The sequence below is a fragment of the Lutzomyia longipalpis genome, chromosome 2, assembly GCF_024334085.1.
Source record: "Lutzomyia longipalpis isolate SR_M1_2022 chromosome 2, ASM2433408v1".
In the NCBI taxonomy this organism is placed as follows: Eukaryota; Metazoa; Arthropoda; class Insecta; order Diptera; family Psychodidae; genus Lutzomyia; species Lutzomyia longipalpis.
This window is the reverse complement of record NC_074708.1, coordinates 21,469,547-21,491,447: the sequence shown is the minus strand read 5'-3', so window position 1 is coordinate 21,491,447 and position 21,901 is coordinate 21,469,547. Positions and strand designations below refer to the sequence as shown.

Sequence of the window (21,901 nt, the reverse complement as noted above, 5' to 3'; positions counted from 1 at the left end):
TTCAGAAGTTTACATAAAATTAGCAATGGGTGTGTTATGTATACCTTTCTCAATAAATTATGGAAGTAATGCAAAATTGCAGCGGATTTATATCTCTATAACCGTAAATATTCGTTTTATGAGTTATCTCGTCATTTGAGATAATTTGAATATTTATTGTCATTTATGATTCGGCGAAAATTGCATATTTAGCACGTATTTACCAGCACTTATGATGTGAACTTTACACCAATTGCACTAATGCAATATTAAAATACTTTTGGAACTTTATCAAATGCTGCAATTATGAAATTCCAAACCACTTGAAACTTTGCCTTTGTACCTTTCTTCATGCTCGTTGTTTCTCTCATTTTCACCCTAGAAGAGGTATGTAGGTAGTACATTTCGTATGTAATATATGAAATACTAAATTCTCATAATATTCACCAATTTTTATTGACGGTGAAATTATACTTCAATATGTCCCTAAAATTACTTCAACCACTTTCAATTACATATACATATTACATACATGAATAGAAAATTTGAAGATTCCAACATCATTTACCATAAAAAAAACGTAATCAGGAAGATCCCCTAATCACAATTAATCTTACTCTTTTGTACAATTATACCCCATTTGATACAAATTGTGTGGAATCATGCAAGTTGGTGAATGCTCCAATGGACGCTTCATGCCTCGCATTGATGGTCTCTGGGCCGATTTAAGACAATTGCTCTCCGTGGGCGCAAAGAGATCCCGAATACAATCCTGCATTGTTGTGTGGGAGAGAAAGTCCTGAAATGCGCTGTTGAACGGCGCGTCATTCACATAACAACTGGGGCAATCGATTTTAATTCAAACCCACCTCGTGCACTCGAGACTTTCATCACACCGTGAATTCTCTCTCCTCCGCCATGTCTGTACCACAGAAACTCATCATTTTTGCCCAGAATCATCACGAAAGGGGAATTTCGAGTGGAGGTATCTCTCTCTGTTTTCGACATTCAGAACAACACAACTTGAGTTGAGAATATAACCATTATTTTATTAAATTGAATTTTCAGTTGCATAAAACTCAAAAACTATTTTAATATTATCCGCAATTTATAATTTCGACTGAATTTAAAGTTAAACTTCTTATACACAATTAAGAACAAATTTTAGAGAAACCTAATTATTCCACTGTTATGTATAATATTTTTCTATACTTTTTGAAATATAATCATCTATGGTTAGTTGATTACTTTAGTTAAACCCTGTTTTGTTTCATACCTAGCTTATTTGAAACAAATTTAGAAATACAGAAAAAAAATTAATTTAGAAAAAATAATTGAATTAAATTAGGAAATTTAAGACTTAACATGCGCACTTAATGCTTTCGAAGCCAATCATATAACTTTTGTAGAATTAAATATTTTTTATTTAATTATTTATTCCTTTCCGGATGTGGCATTCTAGATCACTAAAACTTCTAGGTTGATTCGATATTTATAAAATTAACAGAATAATTCAAAGAATTTGTTTATTGAGATGTGTCCGATAAATAACTTGGGAGAAATTGCAATTTTAAAATTCCAAACAGATTTTTTCTCTTCGCCCTCCCCTAATAATTATCATGGAAGTAAAATAATAAGTTTTTGTTATATAACATACATATGTATATATGCAATAGAATTTTTCCAGTTCATTGCTTATCGGTTTTTATTTCTCTATATTTATTTTTACTATATCGCTCATGCCATACAGTATTTTGCATAATGCATAATGCTGATGTACACACAGTACATGTACTGTACATATATGCTACATGAACCCTGTAACACCCTTATTGGTTAGTAAACATCAGCCTCAATAGCGATGTATGCATAAAAAAGGGAGCAAAAGTTGCGTATAACAGCGAAAAGGCCCCACAGGGGAGGTTCTCACATTCCCATCCGCGAACAGTGAAGATGTGATTAGCAGATTCAACTCGGAAATTATTCTGCATTCAGATCGTGTTTGTGTACTTTGTCCATCAGTTCGCTATTTTGCCTTGTTTGCAATTTGTTTTTTTTTTACTCTTTTTTTCCTGCATCACGCTCTCGATGGAAAATGCATTTTTCCTCCACAAATTTTGCTACTTCAAATGGAGCATATACGTTGTTTTCCACGCCTCATCCGTAAGCTCAAAGCTTAGTCAGTAAACTTTTATACATACATCACACCCATACTCCCCTCTGGGGCTCCCTATAAAAGTGCAAAGGCTGGCTTTTCGCGATATCACGCAATATGATAGAGAAAACGATTTTTATGGATGAAATTCTTCAAAAGGAATCAACATAAAAAGATTTCTGTAGAGTTTTAAATTTTAATCTAACAAATATTTTTTTTTATGGAAGGTAACTTTGGAAAATCACAAAAGTTTCAGCACTAGCCTGAGACTTACTACCGTTTTATCTGCTCAAACTTCATTAATTCTACGTGAACGCAATCTCTAGGCACACATATAGGATTTTTTTTATACTTCTCGTATTAAATACGTACAAAATTTATGTTATATGCGAAAAAGGTGAACTCGGAAAAATACGTGCTAATTTATCGGAGTAAATTTCTTTTTATTGTTCTTGCCCTGCTTCCTCGTGGCGTCCTTTATACGTTACAATATTTTTTCTCCTTCAACATTCCCATAGTTGGGAAAATTCATTCGGCTATACAAAGTAAAATGTGATGTATGTGGTTTGTTTGAAAAGAGTTATTTTGCATGATATCCAGCTGTGTGTGTAGTTTTTTTTTATTCGGCCTTCGTTTTTCGGCTAAAAAATGTCGATTTTTATTACAATGTCCTGACGACTAGTAATATTGCTAAAAACACACGAAGAACATTACTTGGCAAATAAATAAAGGTTCACTCGTTGGCTCACTCAGAAAACTTTTATACACAAAATGAGAGGGGGGAGGCGGGGTGGTTCATTTATAGAATATATTTGTTATTCAGCTACCGCGTATACGAAAATATATTTGTGGGTGTTCTTCACTCGAGCTATAGTTTCTATTTGTGGGAAAAGCTGAAATTTTTATTTTATTACATATAAGAGTTAGAGAAATGTACATAGAAACGTAGAATTGTTTAAGCATTTATTTCCTAGGGAAGTATTGTTACGTTTATTTTTTTGTACACCTATTTCAGTCGCGGTAGAGATTTCTTTCGTGAAGGTTTGCTCCCAAAAAAGTCACTTGAAAAATCACTTTGCTTCTACAGTGATAGACAAAAGTGTCTTGTACTACCCCGTAATTGGGGCACTGAAAGTTCATTTTGCAAAAGAAAATATACATATCCGTTTCATAGAGAGTGAAGATTTCTCTTTCATTGGAATTGAAAATAAAATTGACTATTGTGCAAAATTGATGGTTCTTTCTGACAAAATTGTGCTAAACATTGGAACAATTTGATTGTGTTCACATACATATATAGAGAACTTTCCTTTCGTGAGATACTTTTTGTGCCTTTGTGCCATTCTGTATGGGTTAATCCAATCCATTTCGGTGATTGGACAGTCCCACTGGGGCATTCACTTTGAATGTTGTGTGTACTCTGAAGAATAGGGGACAATTTGATTCAATTTAATTTTCAGCCCCATGACAGTTGCGTCCACTGAAGCATTTTAACTTTTGATTGTATATCTGAACGCAACTGAAAATCATGGTGAAGCGTCGACAAATTACAGTGGAACGTGTCGGTGAGTTATGGCTCTCGAGAGTAGTTACACTTCATTCAATTTTTCACCAGGATAAATCACATATAGAATGGAAAATGTGTCAGTTTTGCAATAATAATACTTTTACATATAACTGCCCTTGTTGCAATTTTTTAAATTTATTTTTTTTTGTATTCTCTTTGAGAATACATAATAGTTGTCACGTTGGTGGTCTCATGTACATACATAATGTAGTTCATATGAATTTAATTACTAAGAAACTTTAAAAAATATATTAGAAACTATTAGAAAAATAAAACCTTTCCTTTCTTTACAAAATCAAAAAGGAAGCCGAAAGCTCTAAAAAAAATGGAATTTTTTCTTTTGTTTGATGGAAGATCAATGATCAGAAGAATTTCACTTCACAACTTATCTAAAATACTAATTTTAACCTTAAAAAGTTCTTACCACGAGTTTTTACAGCAACTCTATATATCGCAAACTTTGTGCAAATGATCGGCACTCAGAATTTTTCTGGAGGACGACAAAAGTGAATTGAGGTTTTGCTCACATTACCCACCATTCCTGTCGTATAATATTTTTATCGTTATCCATTCTTTTACGAGCTGGATATACGTAAGTACATATATTTCACCGTTCTCTCCCGAAAATATATTGCAAGAAAATATATGGGTGGTGGGGAATCTGTGGACAGGACACGGTTCCACCCAAAAGGCAGGTTACGTGGGAGGGTGTGGGAAAAAAATTGCAGGGTTTATTATATTGTGACATCATCAATTTTTAAGTGACTCTGGTCTCGCATGGGAAAGTGGAATACGATGAACAGCATGACCCTTCGTTCCGTAAACATATCATTTCCGTCTTTTAATATCATTTCTGCACGAAAGTTTCATATTGCCAAGTAAAAGTCTTGATTTTATTTACCATGTTCCTTTCCCATTTATATTTTATTAACATAAATTCAAGCATAAATTTTATAGCCAAAGAGCACATTCTGGTACACATGGTATATATGCTTTGGTATATAAATTAAGATACTAATGAGGTTATGTACAATACATACAATAAAAAGAGCAAAATGGGGATTAGAAAAAAATAGGAAGAAAAAAAATGAACATCTAAAAAGCTCGTATGTTTTCGCAATGGGAAAGCTTAAATGTTATAATAGCCGTGACACCACAAATAAGATGACTGCAATTTTATTAAACATTAATTAATTTCTCGTATTCCATTTCATTTTTTCTCTAAAACAATTTTCCACAAATTGTTATCATAGAATTTTTTTCAGTAGAAAATAGTTTGTGATAAAATAATTTTCAAGGAAAAAATATAACAAATAAAATAAGTGCCATAACGTATGAAGTATAATATGTATACTAAAAAAAGGAGAGCTTTTTTTTATAAAAATCACTTTCAGGCGATGTCACAGAGGAGATGACAATTTATTTTTTATAGCTCGAGCACATCCATTCGTGAGCAAAAGTAGTCCAAAGTTCTTTCGCAACATCATAAAATGTAATTTTATTGATATTAGAATTTTACTCAAATCATTACCATACCAGGAAGAACGAAAAAAAGCTCATGTGAATCAAACTGTATAGGGAGTTTTCGCCGTATATCCGCATGGGAATACAAAAAGTGCAAAGTTTCTCCGCCTAGTGTGTTTAAATAAATAGAAGCTCACCTCACAAGCCTCATAGCAGCAAATGGGGTAATTTTGCAGATTTCGCTGTAAATAATAAGATACACCGTCTTGTATTTTGCACTCAAGACTCGTGATCAATTTACATTAAGCCAGTGCAAAAAGGGGGTGCTCCCATACCTGTACAACGTATACGCCAAATGCACCGTCTGCCGCAGAAAGACGAGAGGGTGCTAACGAACAAAACTTTCCTATATATGGGCTAATTTAGATGTGACAATTGCAGGAATATATTGTGCTGAAATACGTACAACACATTAAATACAGTCTCTTAGCTGTGTGTGCAGCAGAATCCTCCTAAGCGAATGGAGAATAAATTCTCACATTTCACAAATAAATTTACTTTGCAACATAGGTACATATTATCCAGAGGAGAACTTTGCAAATCAAACTATTAAATGAACACTATGTTATCTCAATTAATATTTGTGCATCCCACTTGTACGTACACTCTCTACCTGTGAGTTGTTTGGATCATTCATACAATTTAGATTCAATTTATTGCTAGATAAACGACACTCCATCCACAGAGACACTGAAATCTAATAAGATATCTTTTTACAAAATAACGATTTTAACAAAATTTCGCGTTTTATTTATAGAAGTGAAATTATTTCTTTGTAATTTTTTATTAGATCCTCAATTTCTTTGCTCTTATAAGTTAATTAATATTGGAGATAATGTCTTTTAATTTTCATTTATTTTCTTCTCTTTTTTTATGCTAATCAAAGATGCTATTTTTGTATCACTTTTGTGAAAAGTGGAAGAATGTGATTTGAAAGGAGGATATAAGACAAAAAGAGAGGAAACCAAAACAATTTTCTTTTAAATAATTGATGGATTAAATTTGTCGACCATTAATGTTTACTTTTGTAATTGATTTTCTTCCAAGCCCTATAACCACTTCCTTCTCTACAATACAAATGTGCTATGGTACTCCTTGATTCCTTTTCTCATCTCATAGAATACATAGCTCCTCGACGGAAGATGAATTGTTTAATAATTCAAGATACCACCCTCTCATTCTTCAATGATTTTCTGAAACTCGTAACTACGATACAGTCCTCTTATACTCCTTTACTATATACATACATACCCATGGGGCTGTAGATATATATTTAGGGAAAAACAAGAAATTTTCCACTCTAATTGAAAAGCCGTCGCTCAAATAAGAAAATGAGAAAACGATTTGATAATAAAATCGCAATACAAAATTGGACAACACTGAAAGGAAGGTGAAAAGAGATGCCTTCTTGCTCTCTGGCTTTTGTGGAATTTCAAGGAAACTTTTGTATGAGGAGGATAAATCAATTAAATTTTTGAGAAATGTTTCTTTTCAGGAAACTTTCAAAAACCTCCACTGTTGATCCATCACATTGTTGATTGCGCTTTGGTGCTTTCCATCAATGGGTTTCTAAGTGAGATTCTTCTCGGAGTGGAATTGATTTGTTATTTGTTTCCATCAAAAACACCTGACAATTTCTATCGGGATTTTCATTGCGAAATGCTATCTTGTGAAAAAGAAAACCCAATGGATATTGTTTAAAAAAAATATCATTAAATTAGTTGGTGTTCCACTTCGTGGCCAACACCAAGTATTGTAATCGTCGGAAAAACTGACCACCTCAGATCGGGCTCAAACTTGGTATGAGCACGTTTCAGACAACCCACATTCCAAAAATGGTGGTGGAAAATTTTTGATCCGGCCGGCCTGCCGGCCTGCCGGCCGGTGGTCCAAACTTTGCTTTATAACTCGAGAACGGTAACAGATAGAGACTTCGGGTTTGAAGTTTTCTATAGAAATGTGGGTGTAAAATTTCATTTTTTCGTATTTTTAAAATCCAAGATGGCCGCCGTCCGCCATTTTGAAATAGTGTCAACCACTTCCTTCAGAGCTAGAGGTCTGAAATTTTAGTATGTTGTAGAACTCAGTGAGACGTTTTCATCGATAACTCATACTTGAAAATCGGTCAAGCGGTTTAGTAAATATGGCGGCCTAAAGCAAAAAGTGTTTTTTAAATATAACTTGAGAACGGCTTGACTGATTTTGACCATCTTGGTATCAAATGAAAGGTTTGAAGAAGCCCTACAACTGTTTAGAACATTTCAAGTTTCCAAAACATCCGCAAGAGGCGCTAAATTCAAAAACAAAAATTTCCTAACTTTAAGGGGCAATATCTTCCAACATCTGTTATCGTTTTCCTTGAATTTTGATATGTTGTAGTCTGACTCAATATCTTTCACCAGTCCGAAAATGAAGAAATTCTATGGCGCCGTTTAGAAGATATAGCCATTTGAAAAATTCTTGAATTTGAAAAGTTCTAAGAGCCATATCTCCTGAACTGCTTGACAGATTTTGCTCATCTTAATATCAAATTAAAGGTTTAGCAATTCTCTACAACTTTCTAAAACATCAGAACCTTCTAGAACCATTACTTCGAGACAAAAAATTCCAAAAACTGTTTTAGTAAAACAAAAAGTCGCCATTTTGTGTTCTGGAGGTGACCTTGAAAATTATTGAAATTTATCTCAATTTATAGCCTGTTTTAATACCTTTCCAAAACTAGTCAAGAAATTTCTGTAGGTGTTATAGAACCAGAGATATGAGCATTTTTATCCATCAAATTACTGAATTTTACAAAAAATCAACTTTGCCTTCTAATACTTACTCACAAATAGTATTACAACGCATTATAAAACTTCTACACGTTGTGGGACACCAACTCTTATAACTGGACGCGTTATGATTGACTTTCTTTTAAATCAGTTTTACTGAATTCGTTTTTAATTTTTTCCCGTCGTTAATATTATACTTTAAAGATTACAAATATCAAATAAATGGATACTGAATCGATTAAATGTCAAAACTTTTGTAGCAACTACCCGTGTACACATAAAATGATTAATTTACAACTCTTTCCATATGGTGATCTCGCTCACTGACGTGTTACGCAGACTTTCCGCAATGCTTTCGGGATAAACCATTGAAGTGCAATTGGTGTTCATTCTGTTGCCAACAACACAATTTCTGAATAAGCACACAGAATGGATTAAAAAAGAGCTCCAACATGTGCTAAATGAAATGAAAAAGTGATCAATCAGCTCAACATTTTGGTGCAATTAATCCAATTGTTTGTCGCGTACAAATGTACATATTTAATTTTCAACATATACAACTGGCGGATGTAAACATTTTAAAAAATATAATATATGAAAGGTACTAGGCATACTTACAACAGCCCTAATTGATTCGATGGGGATACAATAATTAATTTAATTACAGATGAATATTTTTTTGATGACAAATGTAATTAATATCTCAATTGACTACGTACCCTGGATAAGTCTACCGACTGTTTTAAATCACATTAAAACTTTGTTAATCAACTCACAGTTATTTTTTGTAACAATTCATTAAGCAGACTTCATAAAATTTGCATGATTTTCATCCAGCAAAAATTTCTCCAATAATTTGAACTAAAGATGATTCTTTTTTTTTTTAATAATTTCAGAGTACTTAATGACGGGAAGTCCTCGTGCTGCAGGATATCAAGCGCGATCGCCGATGTCCAATGGTCCTCAAAATCAAGCCAGGTGAGTGATATAATTTTAACCACATCACCACATAATGAGTGAGAAATAAAATGAAATTGCAATAACATTGTAATGCTTTCCGAAGGGAAAAAACCTCAATGGAAAACTTTACTTTTAATTCCATTAAAAATGCTTTTAGCGATGGAAATTGAAAAATGGCATCCAAATTAGTTTACCCTACTATTCTAGTAGATAAACGAAAAATGAATAAGAGAAAAATTTTAACCATCAAACATTTATGTGCATAAATAACAAGTAAATTAATTTTAATTTCATTAAAATTGATGATGCACAATCATCAAGCTATTTATATATTATATATGTATATAAAGGCGTACATTATACGCACTACGTGCATAACATAGATATTTTGGGAGAAAATATTGCAAAATGTCCAATTATTTCGCATATATTAAAATTTAATTGTAATTAGACCAATTCACGTGCAATTATTTTGGAAAACAAGTGAGTCGCGCACATATAATACTCAACATATATGTATGTATGGAGCGGATATGGAAATGCTTAATAGATTAAACTGATGTGAACTGGTTTTGGATTGTTTTTTGTGATTCGTTTAACGGATCAATCAGTAAGGTAAACTGGGGTAAGGTGGTGTTACGTATTTGTTTAAAAAATAGTCAAAGCTATCATTTTTTGTTTCAAAAGTGTATACCTAAAAATCCATAAGGTTTAAAGACATTCCGATATATTTTTGAAACTAAATTTAATTATATTTCCAAAATAATTGAACCATCCCTTAATGTAATTAACATTTGATATATCCATTTTGAACAATACATAATTATTTATTAATATATAATAAACTGAAATTTGATAATTTAGGCAATTAGTTTTTGATGAGCTTCCAAAATTATTGAACCATACTTATTTAGAGTGAAGAACTTAAGAGGATGATAGTTTGTGGTTATCCATGCAAATAATTTAAATATTCTCCACCTCATTACAAAGCATCTTGTTAGCAAAGAATCGTCCTCTACAAATTCGTTATAAAGAAATTCTATATACTTAAACCCATCACAAATATAGGTACCTATATATTTGTTAAATCAGCTTCCCATGCGTTGAAGCTTATATCGATAGCAATTGTGGAACCCATGTGTATAATGTATTCAACACTGCTACAGTATATTTGAACTTGGTATGTTTGCAAGAAGGATAGTTATTTGAGGAACATAAAAGTAATTCTATGTAAATATAGAGTGTTTCGGCACAAATGGGATTTTCCAGGGGATGAAAAGTAATATGGTTTGCTTGGGGGTAGTGTAAGCGGTGCCAACACATAAAGCTTTTGCGCCTTTACAGTTGCTGAATTTTCCCTTTTACCTACATTTCATTCATTTTTTTTTCAAGACGGGACGGCTAGCAAAAAATCTTTCAAATTTAAAAAAAATGAACATACTAGTGAAAAGTTATTAAAAAAAAAAACTCTCCGAGCTTTAAAATGTTTTTAGAGCAATCATCAATAGTTATACATATATACCCAGTTAGCAACGAATGACTCAGCTTTGTTGACCGATTTGCGACTGTGAAAGTCTTCAGAAATAGTTTTCAATGATTTTTTTTTCAATTCAATATTTTTATTTTAAATAATTTGTTGTGATATCCCAAAATTTAGTATTTCATCAAGTCATATAAAGTGGAAAAATCTTATAAAATAAGATTATAAACAATATAATATAGAAAAAAAACAAACAATTTTTGCAATTATAAGTAGTTTTATTGTGAAAAAATAAATTCATTTTGCAGCTACTTTTGTCACCCTGTGTGTTATATGTGGCGTGTGCAAATCATCAAGGATTTCACTGGGTGTATGAATACTGAAAGAGTGCTGCTGAAGGAACTCGCAGAGGAATTAATCGCGACACACCATCACTTCCCTGAACCACCACATATTCACGTCCATTGATATTCTTTCTCTGGAGGGTGTTTGTCTCTCGCATAGCGAATACATTTTGCTCCGTAATGCCCCCAAGAATGTTTCGGCTACGATGAAAGAGGGTGGTATAGGGTGGTGGTGGTGTCATGCTGTCAGCAGTGAAATTCTCCTTATGTGTGTTCGATTTCCCCCGGAGATGTCCCCGTTCACCCTTCGGTATGCAAATACCTCGTGTATTGAGGAATCTGAAGAAGAGCTCACTGACAAATACCACAGTTGAGGTGCAAAATCCAGCAATCATGATGTAGTACGTCATCATTAGATCACCATTCCTCAGCTGTCGTTCGGTACTCACAAGATTAGATGGACAAATTTCGGCATTTGGCAATCCCTGCCAAAGTTTGTATTTCACAATCCCCGATTCGACCAAATGCAAGAGGACTGGATCGAAGAGGAGGTGAAGTGATGAATTTTTGGGATATGCAAATGCCCTCTTGCGCGTCATAAAGGGTGCCTTGGCCACAGCAAAAGGGCACTGAATTTTCTCATCCGTCAAACTTATTGTCTTCCGATATACGTAATCTCGGTAGATAAGATGATTTATAGCTGGACGATCTCGGACATACAAGTAATTTCTCTTTTCAACATCCTGAAGGAGGATGTCTGTGTCATTGGACGACATGGAAAATTTCACCAAATTCTTCTCAACCATTCGACTTAGTTGTGTTAGAGCTTCGTCTTTCTGCAGGAGGCAAAAAAAAACATACATATGAGAGAAAATTCCCAGATCGCGGTTAAAATTGAATAATTGGCTTAGTAAACACGCAAAGTTATTTCAATTACTGAACAAATACCAAATGTGAAAAATGTTTGTTCTCCCTGTTTACATGAAAAAGCGGAAGGAGGGCTTTTTTTTTAAAGGAAGTATCGTAACACATTATTAAATTTCAATGAATACCACAACGCACCGTGAACCACGCAAGAGGACTTCCTATATAACTTTAAATGCTTACCTACATGTTTGTGTACTATATCGTGACTATGTTGTGTGACCCGGAAAATTACAAAACCATTCAAGTTTTATACGAAAGGATTATACATACTTTGTTTACGCGTTAATTAGGAATACAATTTAGCTTTATGACTTGATAAAAAAAAATTAAGCTTTCTTAGCAAATACGTTTAAGTTTTACTCCAAAAGAGGACTTTTTAGAGCTAAGTTTCAAATATAATACAAGCTTAAAAAATAATTGAAATTATAAATATTTAGAATAATTTTAAGACAATTTTTTTCTCATACTAATCTCTTAAAAATCAAAGTAAAAAAAATTCAATTTCAATAGATTTCCAGAAACGTATAAATCTCGAATATAAATATTTGTTTTTGAAACTTGCATCATGTCCCAAAATTCATTTCAATTAATCTTCTAATTAATTGATAATTAATTCATAATGATCAATTTCGTGGAAAGCAACAACGCACCATATAGATCAAACAAAAATGAAAAAATAATACTAAATTCCTGGATTTCATTTTGATAAGTGAAGTTCAGATAACCCATCTGCCCATACTAATTATAATACTTGATGTATTAATAGTATTTGTGTTGAAACTTATGAATAATTATATATTGACTTTAGTGACAGAAGTCTACCCTTAAGTAGAAATTCAAGGGCACTATACGTTGAACTTCACTTGATGTCCTACATGTTACCATATATACACACATATCTCAAATGTGACCAATGTCAAATGACGAGTGTATATTTGCTTAACTTTCTGTAAATAACCATAATTTGTCACATGTACTCCTTCAATCACATTTTAGTGATAATATTTGGAGACACTAATTGAGGGCTAGGCTTGAGTCTGCTCTCTATTGTTCTTTTCACTCCACATGAATTTTTGTCATGAAATTTGAGAAATTTTTCTTTGGAAAAATTCCACCGAGGGATTCTAAATGATATAGGAGGTGGATATATGAAAATAACTCACATTCTTGATTGCATACTCCACAGCACCCCCACGATTTGCGACAAAAGTCTTCTGCTTTCTGAGAATGTCTCCCACATTGTTGATGGGCAAAGTGAATTTGGATAGCGTGAGGAATGCTGTGAGGTTTGCGGTGTAGAAGGATGTGAGTATGGTTATGAAGATCCACCAAGTTGCAAAGAGAAGTCTCGTAGAGTCGCCTACGGGTGAGAGAGTACTCCCTTGCTTCATGAGTGCTCCATAGACAAACCAAATGCAATGAGGTAGTGAGTAGATGTGCTGATCTCGGTCCTTTGTTAATTTCATTCTGATTATTATGAGGAGGTAGATAATAGGTCCAACGCATATTAGTGAAAGGAGAATAAGAATCCACACATTGAGGTCAAAGGGTGCCCAAAGACCTGAACCTGTTGCCGATTCAGCTGGTCGGGTCATTATCATAATCCATTCCCCTTCATCCAGGGTTGTCTTTGAGTAGTAGATACGTTCGCGTGCATCTGTCAAAATGGGCAAAAATGCTGCTGCAAAGTCCGCTTTCCCATTTTCAAGAAGCTCAATAAGACTTCCGTCGAAATCCTGCGTCGATCCAACAATGTTATTTTCCGGTACAACAACTTCGTAGGTAAAGTTAAATTTTTCCGTTAAGAATTCAAGAAGATCAAATGATACCCCAGCTCCAATGGCGGTATCATTGACCGTATCCACAAAGCTCAGTGGGTAGTCATTGAGGGTGACAACCCTGAGGGTTTGTCCATTAATCTCCTTCCTCAGCTGATCCAGCACCATCTCCTTCGCCTCACCCGATGTCATATTACTCATGCCACTTTGTGATGTGATGTTCACAGACTCATAATCATCACTATTCGCAGCACTGTCACATGTTAAATTGTGGCAGACACTCTCAAAGAGAATCCCAATACCATCCATTATTCAGGCGGCCAATTAGGATGGCAGGTCTTCTAATCCTTTCTCGCACAAGATATAGACGGCTCAGCGGCTCACAAGAGACTGATACCTGATTATATTGTTGGACGGAAATAAAGGGGAGACACCGCATTGTAACTACGTTATGAAAATTACACGATATGAATGACTCCACTGTCAGACGCGAGCTTCAGGATATAACAGAGCGTGGAAAAGTTAGGGAAAGTTTCAACACACTTGAATTTTTCAATTTTATATTAAAGCTTTTTCGGGGAGTTATAAAAAAGTTACTTCTTCCTCTATTTAAATTAATAATTTATTGAGGTTTTTTTGTTTTTGCGTTACTAGATCATTTATTTCCGCTCTAGTTTTTTTTGAGCTTTCAATATGGGTTTTGTAAATTTGTAACATTAATATTTTTTAAAGATTGTTTTTTCAACTATATAATATCTTTTACACAGGATAGTAACCCAGATCCAAAAATTTAGAAACTTCTAAAACTTTCAAAAAGGTTAACTATTACTTCAAACTAATTCAATCATTTGTAACAATAGATATGATGGTTGGTAAGGGGTGTGCAGTATGAAAAACAGACTTTATTTAGCTTTTCTCATTATATGAAATATTTCCGTAAAATTTCCCAACAGAGAAATGTCAAATGTTATTATAAAAGCTCAATGATGTATGAACTTGGAATTTAATAAAATATTAGGTTTCTGTGCTTCCGTGTTTCATAATGTGCGCATGAGGAAGCGAGTAAATCCATCCCTGCGGTGGTCTTTTGTTGTCCAACCCCAGCAATTAAATAATTCTAATCTAGGGTCAAACAATGCCACGTCATATGCTGGATACACATCGACCAATGTTGCGCTTTTCAATGAAATAATCAATAACTCATTTTTTCTAAACACTTAAAGCTTCGTGCAAAGGGACTCTTTCTGCGTGACGTAAAGTCAACAAAATATTAAATCAATGGATAATTCATGTATGAGAAAAATCAAGGTCAAATAAAATTATATTACCTATTATTGGACAATTTTGTTCACCCACATAATAATAATATGTTTTATAATGCGGCACGAAGTTGCAAAAAGACAATATATTGATCATTCAGAGAAGTTTTATGCTACAAGAAATGGGAAGAGAAGCGTACGCGTGGAGCGAGAATTATTCTACTAAAAATAAATAGATTTTCTTATAAAACATTTCCGTGAATTCACTTCTTAACCCTTTTTTCCATTTCTGTCCACAATCCACTTTAAGTGTGTATACCCCATTAGTTACAACAATCCTAAAATATCACTTTCACAGCATGTTTTTTGCCAAAAGCCCTTTCAAACATCTATATTGAAGTAAAATATTTTGACCCTATAAGTGCGGATGAACCAGCAACTCGTTGATGGTACCAAAAGACGCATGGATTAGGACTAATTTTACCGAGAAAAATATTGTCGGTGAAAGGACGATGTGAACAAAAATGTTTGGCTTTGTTCTGCAAGAGGAAACTTAAACAACAGATGTTTATTCATCCCTTTATCTCCGGAAGCATTTAAAAGGGTGAACAGAAGAATAGACCTACAAAGAGGCATTCCACATTCCATATATGACTACCGCAATTTTTATCCTCAACTCCAACTTGACTCTTAGTCACACAGAAGATTGAAGCATATAGCAATTTGCAAAAAGGGCTATATAGATGAAGCGAGAGCTTTCTGCAGGAGAAAATGCTTAAAGTACAATGGCATTGCAATTAAAGGACACCTAATTGTAACTCAGAAACACAATGTAAAGTTGCAAATAGCAATTACAATTCAAATTAAACTTTTGTATATATGTACACTAGTTAACCTGAGCCCCCAATCACGTGTGAGCAAACTCCATTTTAAGCTATAAAAGGGGGGCGTATATTAGTAGGGGGATGAATAATACGGTACCCTGAAAAAATTTTAAAATAAAAAAAGTTATATGACCCTTCAGCAGGTAGAAAATGGGAAAAAAATCAATTTTTCTGTGGGGACGCTATAAAGGGGGGTTGGGGCGGAATCCCATATAGCGCTTGCAACTCATATTGACCCCCTCTACCCCATTCCAAATTTCATCAAAATCGGCCGTTTAGGAGAAGTTCATGTGCCACAAACAGACAAACAGACAGACTTTTCAGCTTTATATATTAAGATATGTACTAGGATTTATTCTTTTAACATGAGCTTTTGAATTTTTACATTCATGAGCTTTTATATTTCTAATTTTATATTTCGTTCGCGATGAATAGTCGAATCTTTTTTTTTAAAGGTAATTAATTAATTTTTATAGATAAATATGGATGTGCCTGGTCATATAAGTACTTTCCATATATGTTACATATATCTCTTTATTTATGTTTTAGTTATATCCATTTTAAGTTCTTGAAAAGGATCTTTGCTGTATATGATAAATTTATAATACAAAATGCATTTAAATATTTAAATTTCTTGCAAACCATGACAGTTTGAATTTAAGATTTTATTGGAATGTCTTCAAAGGAGATTGGCGGGATAACTGAACTGTCCCCCTTCGCCCTCTGACTTTTGCAGTGTTAAATCTTCCTTGACTCCCTCATTTATTCAGTTCAGACAACACACCCGAACACTGAATAATACACCGTGACGACCTGCTGGGAGGTCACTTCTGTCACACATCCGACGCTATGTGCGTGTATGGAAATCCTCACGCTATCAGATATTGATGATGGCCGGAATGGACCATCAGTAGGTCGATTTTTCTTTTCTCTTTTTTAGATAATAAAAAAAATGTCTTATACATAACGATCCAGCAGACTACATGAGTGATGGCAAAGAGCAAATTGCTCCTCGGTAGATCCAAAAGAGCTCAACTTTCGCGAAAGCCCATTAATAGGACTGTGTTTTAGTAACATGATATATTTACTTTGGGTAGATAACGAAAAAAAAGGTATTGAAGAGAAAAAACACCAAGCTGAGATAAATTGTGTTTATTTTTGGGTGCTTTGATTCAAAAGATATCACATTTCAGATAGCAAGAAGAAGCGAGGAAAATTTTCCAATGGCAAATACACTCTCTTTCTCTCTGGGAACATGCCAGGGCGCTCTTGTGGAACAATTCTGGATGAATGAAAGGTGCTATGTGTAGTGTGGAGGAGGAAAAGTGGGAAAGTGTGTAATTATGTTGGCTGTGAAAGTCCTGATGGGAATAATTAGAAATTGAACTGTGCTACAATTACATTTAATTGCTGGCGATGATCACATTCTGCATAGGTAGTGAAAATTCCTTAAATTTCCACATTCACGCATCAAAATGATGTTCATCTACTACCTTCTCATGAATTTCCATGAGACTTTTGATTTAGCAGCAACTGTTATATAATAAATGTATATGTACCAACATCCCAATGGGTTGCGGTTGGGTGGAATAATGATAAAATTCAATTAACAAATATTGTCAGAGGGGCCCCGTAATTGAATTCCTCAATATATACTCCGGTATCTTCTTACACTTCCAAATGGAAGTTTATACCGGTAAGTCAGCGGAACCAATCAACATGTGGTTGACTGATGAAAGGAGTAATTAAACATGTTCTTTAAGTATTCAATGGAAGTGAGAAACACAGTCGTATATATTGAAAAGGATTTTCCAACAAAAGCCAAAGTGGCATATTGTCACATTCACCAACCTGCCGCAGGCAATATAGATATAGATTTTCCTTTGAACAATCTATCTCTCTTCATCTCTAAATCTCTCGTAAAGTACACAGATAAAAACTACTTATGTGATTTATTGATCTTTAACGAAATTTTATTCGATTTTTTTGTTTATAAAACTTTTATCAAATAGTCGCGTTCAATCCGCGGACTAAAGTGTTAAGCTAAGAGTATATCCCAAGACTTTGAAAGCTTTAAACTCTGTTATATAATTGGTTTAAAAATTCAATTCGTTTCTTAACAAAAATCAATCAAACGCGCAAATAAAAGTTTCCATTCAATACTGAAAATCCCTCGACAGAAATAATGCAGAGGCCTTCAAATACATTTTTTTCGGAAAAATCTGAAAAAAAATTCTGTGAATGTTTTTTCCTATCATTTGAAAACTACATTCAAAGTCCAAATCTGCCAGGATGACCAAAGTCAAATGAGGGGTTAAGTTTTAACAGCCGATTGAAGAGAAAATGGCATTTCGCCTTGACCGATTTTAATCATCCTGGATGTTTTGGAAAGAGGAAGAGTGTAGCTTTAAGATTTTTTTTTATTTGCAAAATCGGTTAGCGAGAAAAAGAGTTTGAAGTGATTTTGTGAGGAGAATCAATTTTTTCTTGCAAAAGTAGGACAAAAAATCATTAAAGATCGAAGAATGTGAAATATTTGCTAAAAAAATTGAGAAATAACATTCCCTAAAAATGCTTTTTTTGATCCACTAACGTTCTATAAAAACAGAAGTAAAAAAAAATGCAAATCTTAAATAGACTTTTCAACAAAGAATTCCATTAATCCTTTAGAATTTTCTTTTCTCTTCCATAACAGTGTACAAATGGAATTTATGAAGAAAACCCATTGTAACGGTAAAGCCAGTGAAAACTTCTTCACACATTTAATCTTTATTTAAAGGTATAGGAGTAGGGTGTAAGGTATATTATGAAACCTTTGACATACGACATACTTAACCAGCAGAAATTGTCTCTAAACGTTTTCTAAATTATCAAAAGATCCCGGTGTGGTATTTAAAGTTGATTTTCTTATTCGACTTTTGGGGGTGGGTGTGGTTGTTCAGTGGGATGAGGGTAATTAGAATTTTGAGTACTGTGTGTGTATGTATCAAAGAGTGAAAGGGAATCCTAACAAAATAACATTCACACGAAACAGTTTCCTCATGGAACCCCCTCAAGGATATTTAAAATTTTCCCCCGATTTTCTCAATATGAAAGCCACACAAATTGAATGCCTTTCTTTTGCTTATGTCAGCATATGAGTGCACAATTCCCTGAGGAAACTGTCGATTAATGTAATTAACTAACACATTTAATATTTACCTTCACTTATTTAAATAACCGGAGAACCCCTTTTGCCGTCCAGTGGACCGACTTGGGAAATGCCTCAGCTGTATGACCCCAGTTCTGTCCAGAATCATACCCTCTACGGTACACACAATGGCTTCCCGTACCACACCATCCAGGTCGAGGGTGTTTAACTCGTTACCATCTCCTCATATGCCAAACCCACCCTCCTCCATTCTACCCCATACTTTGTGAGGCAAACCCTCTCTTGTCGAGAACACACCCTACCCTGTATATATGGGTAGAAATACGCACTATAACCCCATATGGAGGTGCAGCGGAGGGTGGAAAAAAATCATATTAAAGTGATGCTTCCATGATATTAAATCATAAATTCAAATTCATGCTCTAATATTTTCCATTCGCATTACTTCCAGTTGTCCAATTAATTTCAATTTATGATTTGAAAAACTCCTCACACAACCCATATACTCATCGTCAAACCACTCTTATGTTCCTAATTAGTGCCTCATTTTGAAATTCTATGATGCGCGTTTTAGATCATCGAGGGGTGAATAAAGCATCGAAAGAGTTGAAAAGGTTTTTTTATTCACATATCTCTCGTGACAATATGGATTTATTTGAAAATATTCAAGTAGCTTTGAGAGCAGTACTTGAACATTTTTGTGTAGCCCGAGAAGCTGTCCAAATGTTCAACTTATAACGCAAAATTGATTTTCTACAACATAAATCCAACAATATTGTCATTGTTAATTCATTCGAAATGATTCTATTCAACTATTCAGTAAGCTCACTAATATGAACTATCTCTAAAACATAATCTTATCGTGAATGTATTCATCTGGAATTAATTATCACGTGTTTTTCATTTAATTTTTGTTACATGTCATATGACAAAATACACAAGTAGAAGAAAGAAAAAAAATGTGTAAATAATTCTCTGACGAAAATTGCTCGTCAGGAGTCATGAGGTCAGAGAGGCACAAAAAACATTCATAAAGCAGTCACGAAGCAATTAATTGACAATTAAACTCTAACAAACAGGAATTTCAAATTTATCGCCAATTTAATTTATTTATGGTACAACCCTTCTGACTTTTTTCACCTTCCCTTGGTAGGGGTTGAAAAAAAAAATTCCCGCATGGTATTTCTCAATAGAACATTCAAAGGTTGGGGAGTGCTGAATGTGTCCAACATTAACACCTCTTTTTGTGCACACTCTCTGAGTAAATTTGGGTGAAATGTGTGCTTGCTAAAAAATGTTTACAATATGGGAAACATTTTTAGTCGCATTTGATGGATCCGCTCGAGGTGATTGAAGTACATATATATGCTGTATGTAGCCCTTTATGTCGTATATAGTCAAAAAAGAAAAACTCTGAAAGAAATACAAATAGAGGGATCCTTTCTGAAAGAGGAAATGGGTCCTCAGAGAATTTAATATTTGATTTAGGACAGGCATCATACAATTGATTTTCATATTGCACCAACTTACGAAATAATACGACGATTTGAGTACCTTCTTTTGGGAAAATATTCCAAACCTCCCCTTTCTTTGCCTTAAGAAATTGGAAGGGAAATTGAATGCGAGGGAGTTGAATAAAGGAACAATTTCCTGAAGGATTTTTCCACAACTTGAAATCTGAGTCTTGCAATTTTTCGTAATGTTGCCAAATATGATGGGATAGAGGGGTGGAAAATTTCTTCGTAACCCTACTTTACTTGAGGAAGTTGAGATTCAACTGAAATTACTTTGATATTTTTTATAAAAAAAAAATTGAAATACATTCAACGGAAAGAATAGGAAGAATGGATTAATAGATTCACTTCTTTGATATTAGAAGAGAAACTAGAAATTATTAGAATTTCTAAAAACAAAACAAGAAAGTAATAAATTCTTGGAAATTATGAAAAAAAGCTTATAAGTAGAGAAACTTTTATAATAGGTAAAGGATATTACTCATTTTCTATTGAAAAAAAAAACGGGACACATGTAATCATGTAAAAGATAAAAATGAATGAGACATTGCCAAAGATTCTATTTTCTAATGGGCATACATAAAAGGGAAAATAATAGAATAATGACGTCATTGTCTACATTTTTGGGCAATTTTTTTTTTTGGTATATTCATCTAAAATAATATCTATGATCTTACAATATTTCGCTTATCCGGTTTTTCTATATAGTAACGAATAATCTCCTTTCCCATTCTTGTCATTCAATTTCAATATCAGAGATTCCCGGGACATGGGTCTTGTGTTGCTAGACCCAAAGTTTTTCCATGAAATCCATGTCTGATTTAATGGCGCAAAAAGGGGAGTCAGCCAATTCTTGCCATTGTCTTTTGTGGGTGGTTTCGATGTTTCTTCCAGTCGCTCATCATTAAAATGGTTGGGGTTTTGCCATATTTCCAGCCCCCTTTTCACCCCACAATTGACCAATCGAAATATGGGCGACTTGTATCAGGATTTAATTAATGGAAAGGGACCAATTGTCTGCCCGGAAGTCATCAATATCGCACAAGAGTAAAAGCGGGGTTGTTGGGATACAATAAACACACACGTCTTCACACAAAGGAAATATTTATTCTTCTGGCTTTTGTGTCGCCCCCGAGTGGTACATCTTTTGATCATATTTATTGATTTATATTCTAGTCACTCACTATGCAATGTATCATGTGTAGATTATGTCTATGTAGGTATTGGAGCAAAAATGGGGAATCGCTTGTCGAATATAAAACCATGTATTTGTTCGTGAAAATAATGGAAGAGGGCAAGAAAAAAGTACATATTACATTCTCTACTGTTAGCTTCAACCTCCCATATACTCTGAACTTTCATCCATTTTTCCCCATTTTCCTATGACTTTCTCTTTTTTTTCCACAAAAAAATCAATTTCTCCCTATCTAGTCTTTTGTAAAGTTACTTTGTGGCTTTAATCTTTTGTTACATTCTTTTCTCATTTGCAGTGAAAGGTTGTTCGTTCACCTATAATGTATAGAGAGGGTGATGAAAAATGTCGCTATTACACTATTCATTTCTATATTGTCTATTTTTAGCTGTGATTCTTTCTTAAAAGAAGCACAG

The 21,901-nt window shown here is 33.8% G+C and overlaps 2 protein-coding genes across 3 annotated transcripts in view; one reads left to right on the top strand and one right to left on the bottom strand.

The window, feature by feature from the left end:
- Positions 1-21,901, top strand: part of LOC129789527 (teneurin-a) — a 383,778-nt gene that overhangs the window by 163,128 nt on the left and 198,749 nt on the right. For both annotated transcript variants that reach the window (XM_055826353.1, XM_055826354.1), the window contains one exon: positions 8,893-8,974. In XM_055826353.1, the coding sequence (XP_055682328.1) occupies positions 8,893-8,974 (82 nt within the window). The remainder of the gene's footprint in view (positions 1-8,892; positions 8,975-21,901) is intronic.
- Positions 10,798-13,794, bottom strand: LOC129789534 (glutamate receptor ionotropic, delta-1). Its single transcript, XM_055826379.1, has 2 exons — positions 12,871-13,794; positions 10,798-11,616 (listed from the first exon to the last, which is right to left on the bottom strand). The coding sequence occupies exons 1-2, from the start codon at positions 13,792-13,794 to the stop codon at positions 10,798-10,800; spliced, it is 1,743 nt and encodes a 580-aa protein (XP_055682354.1).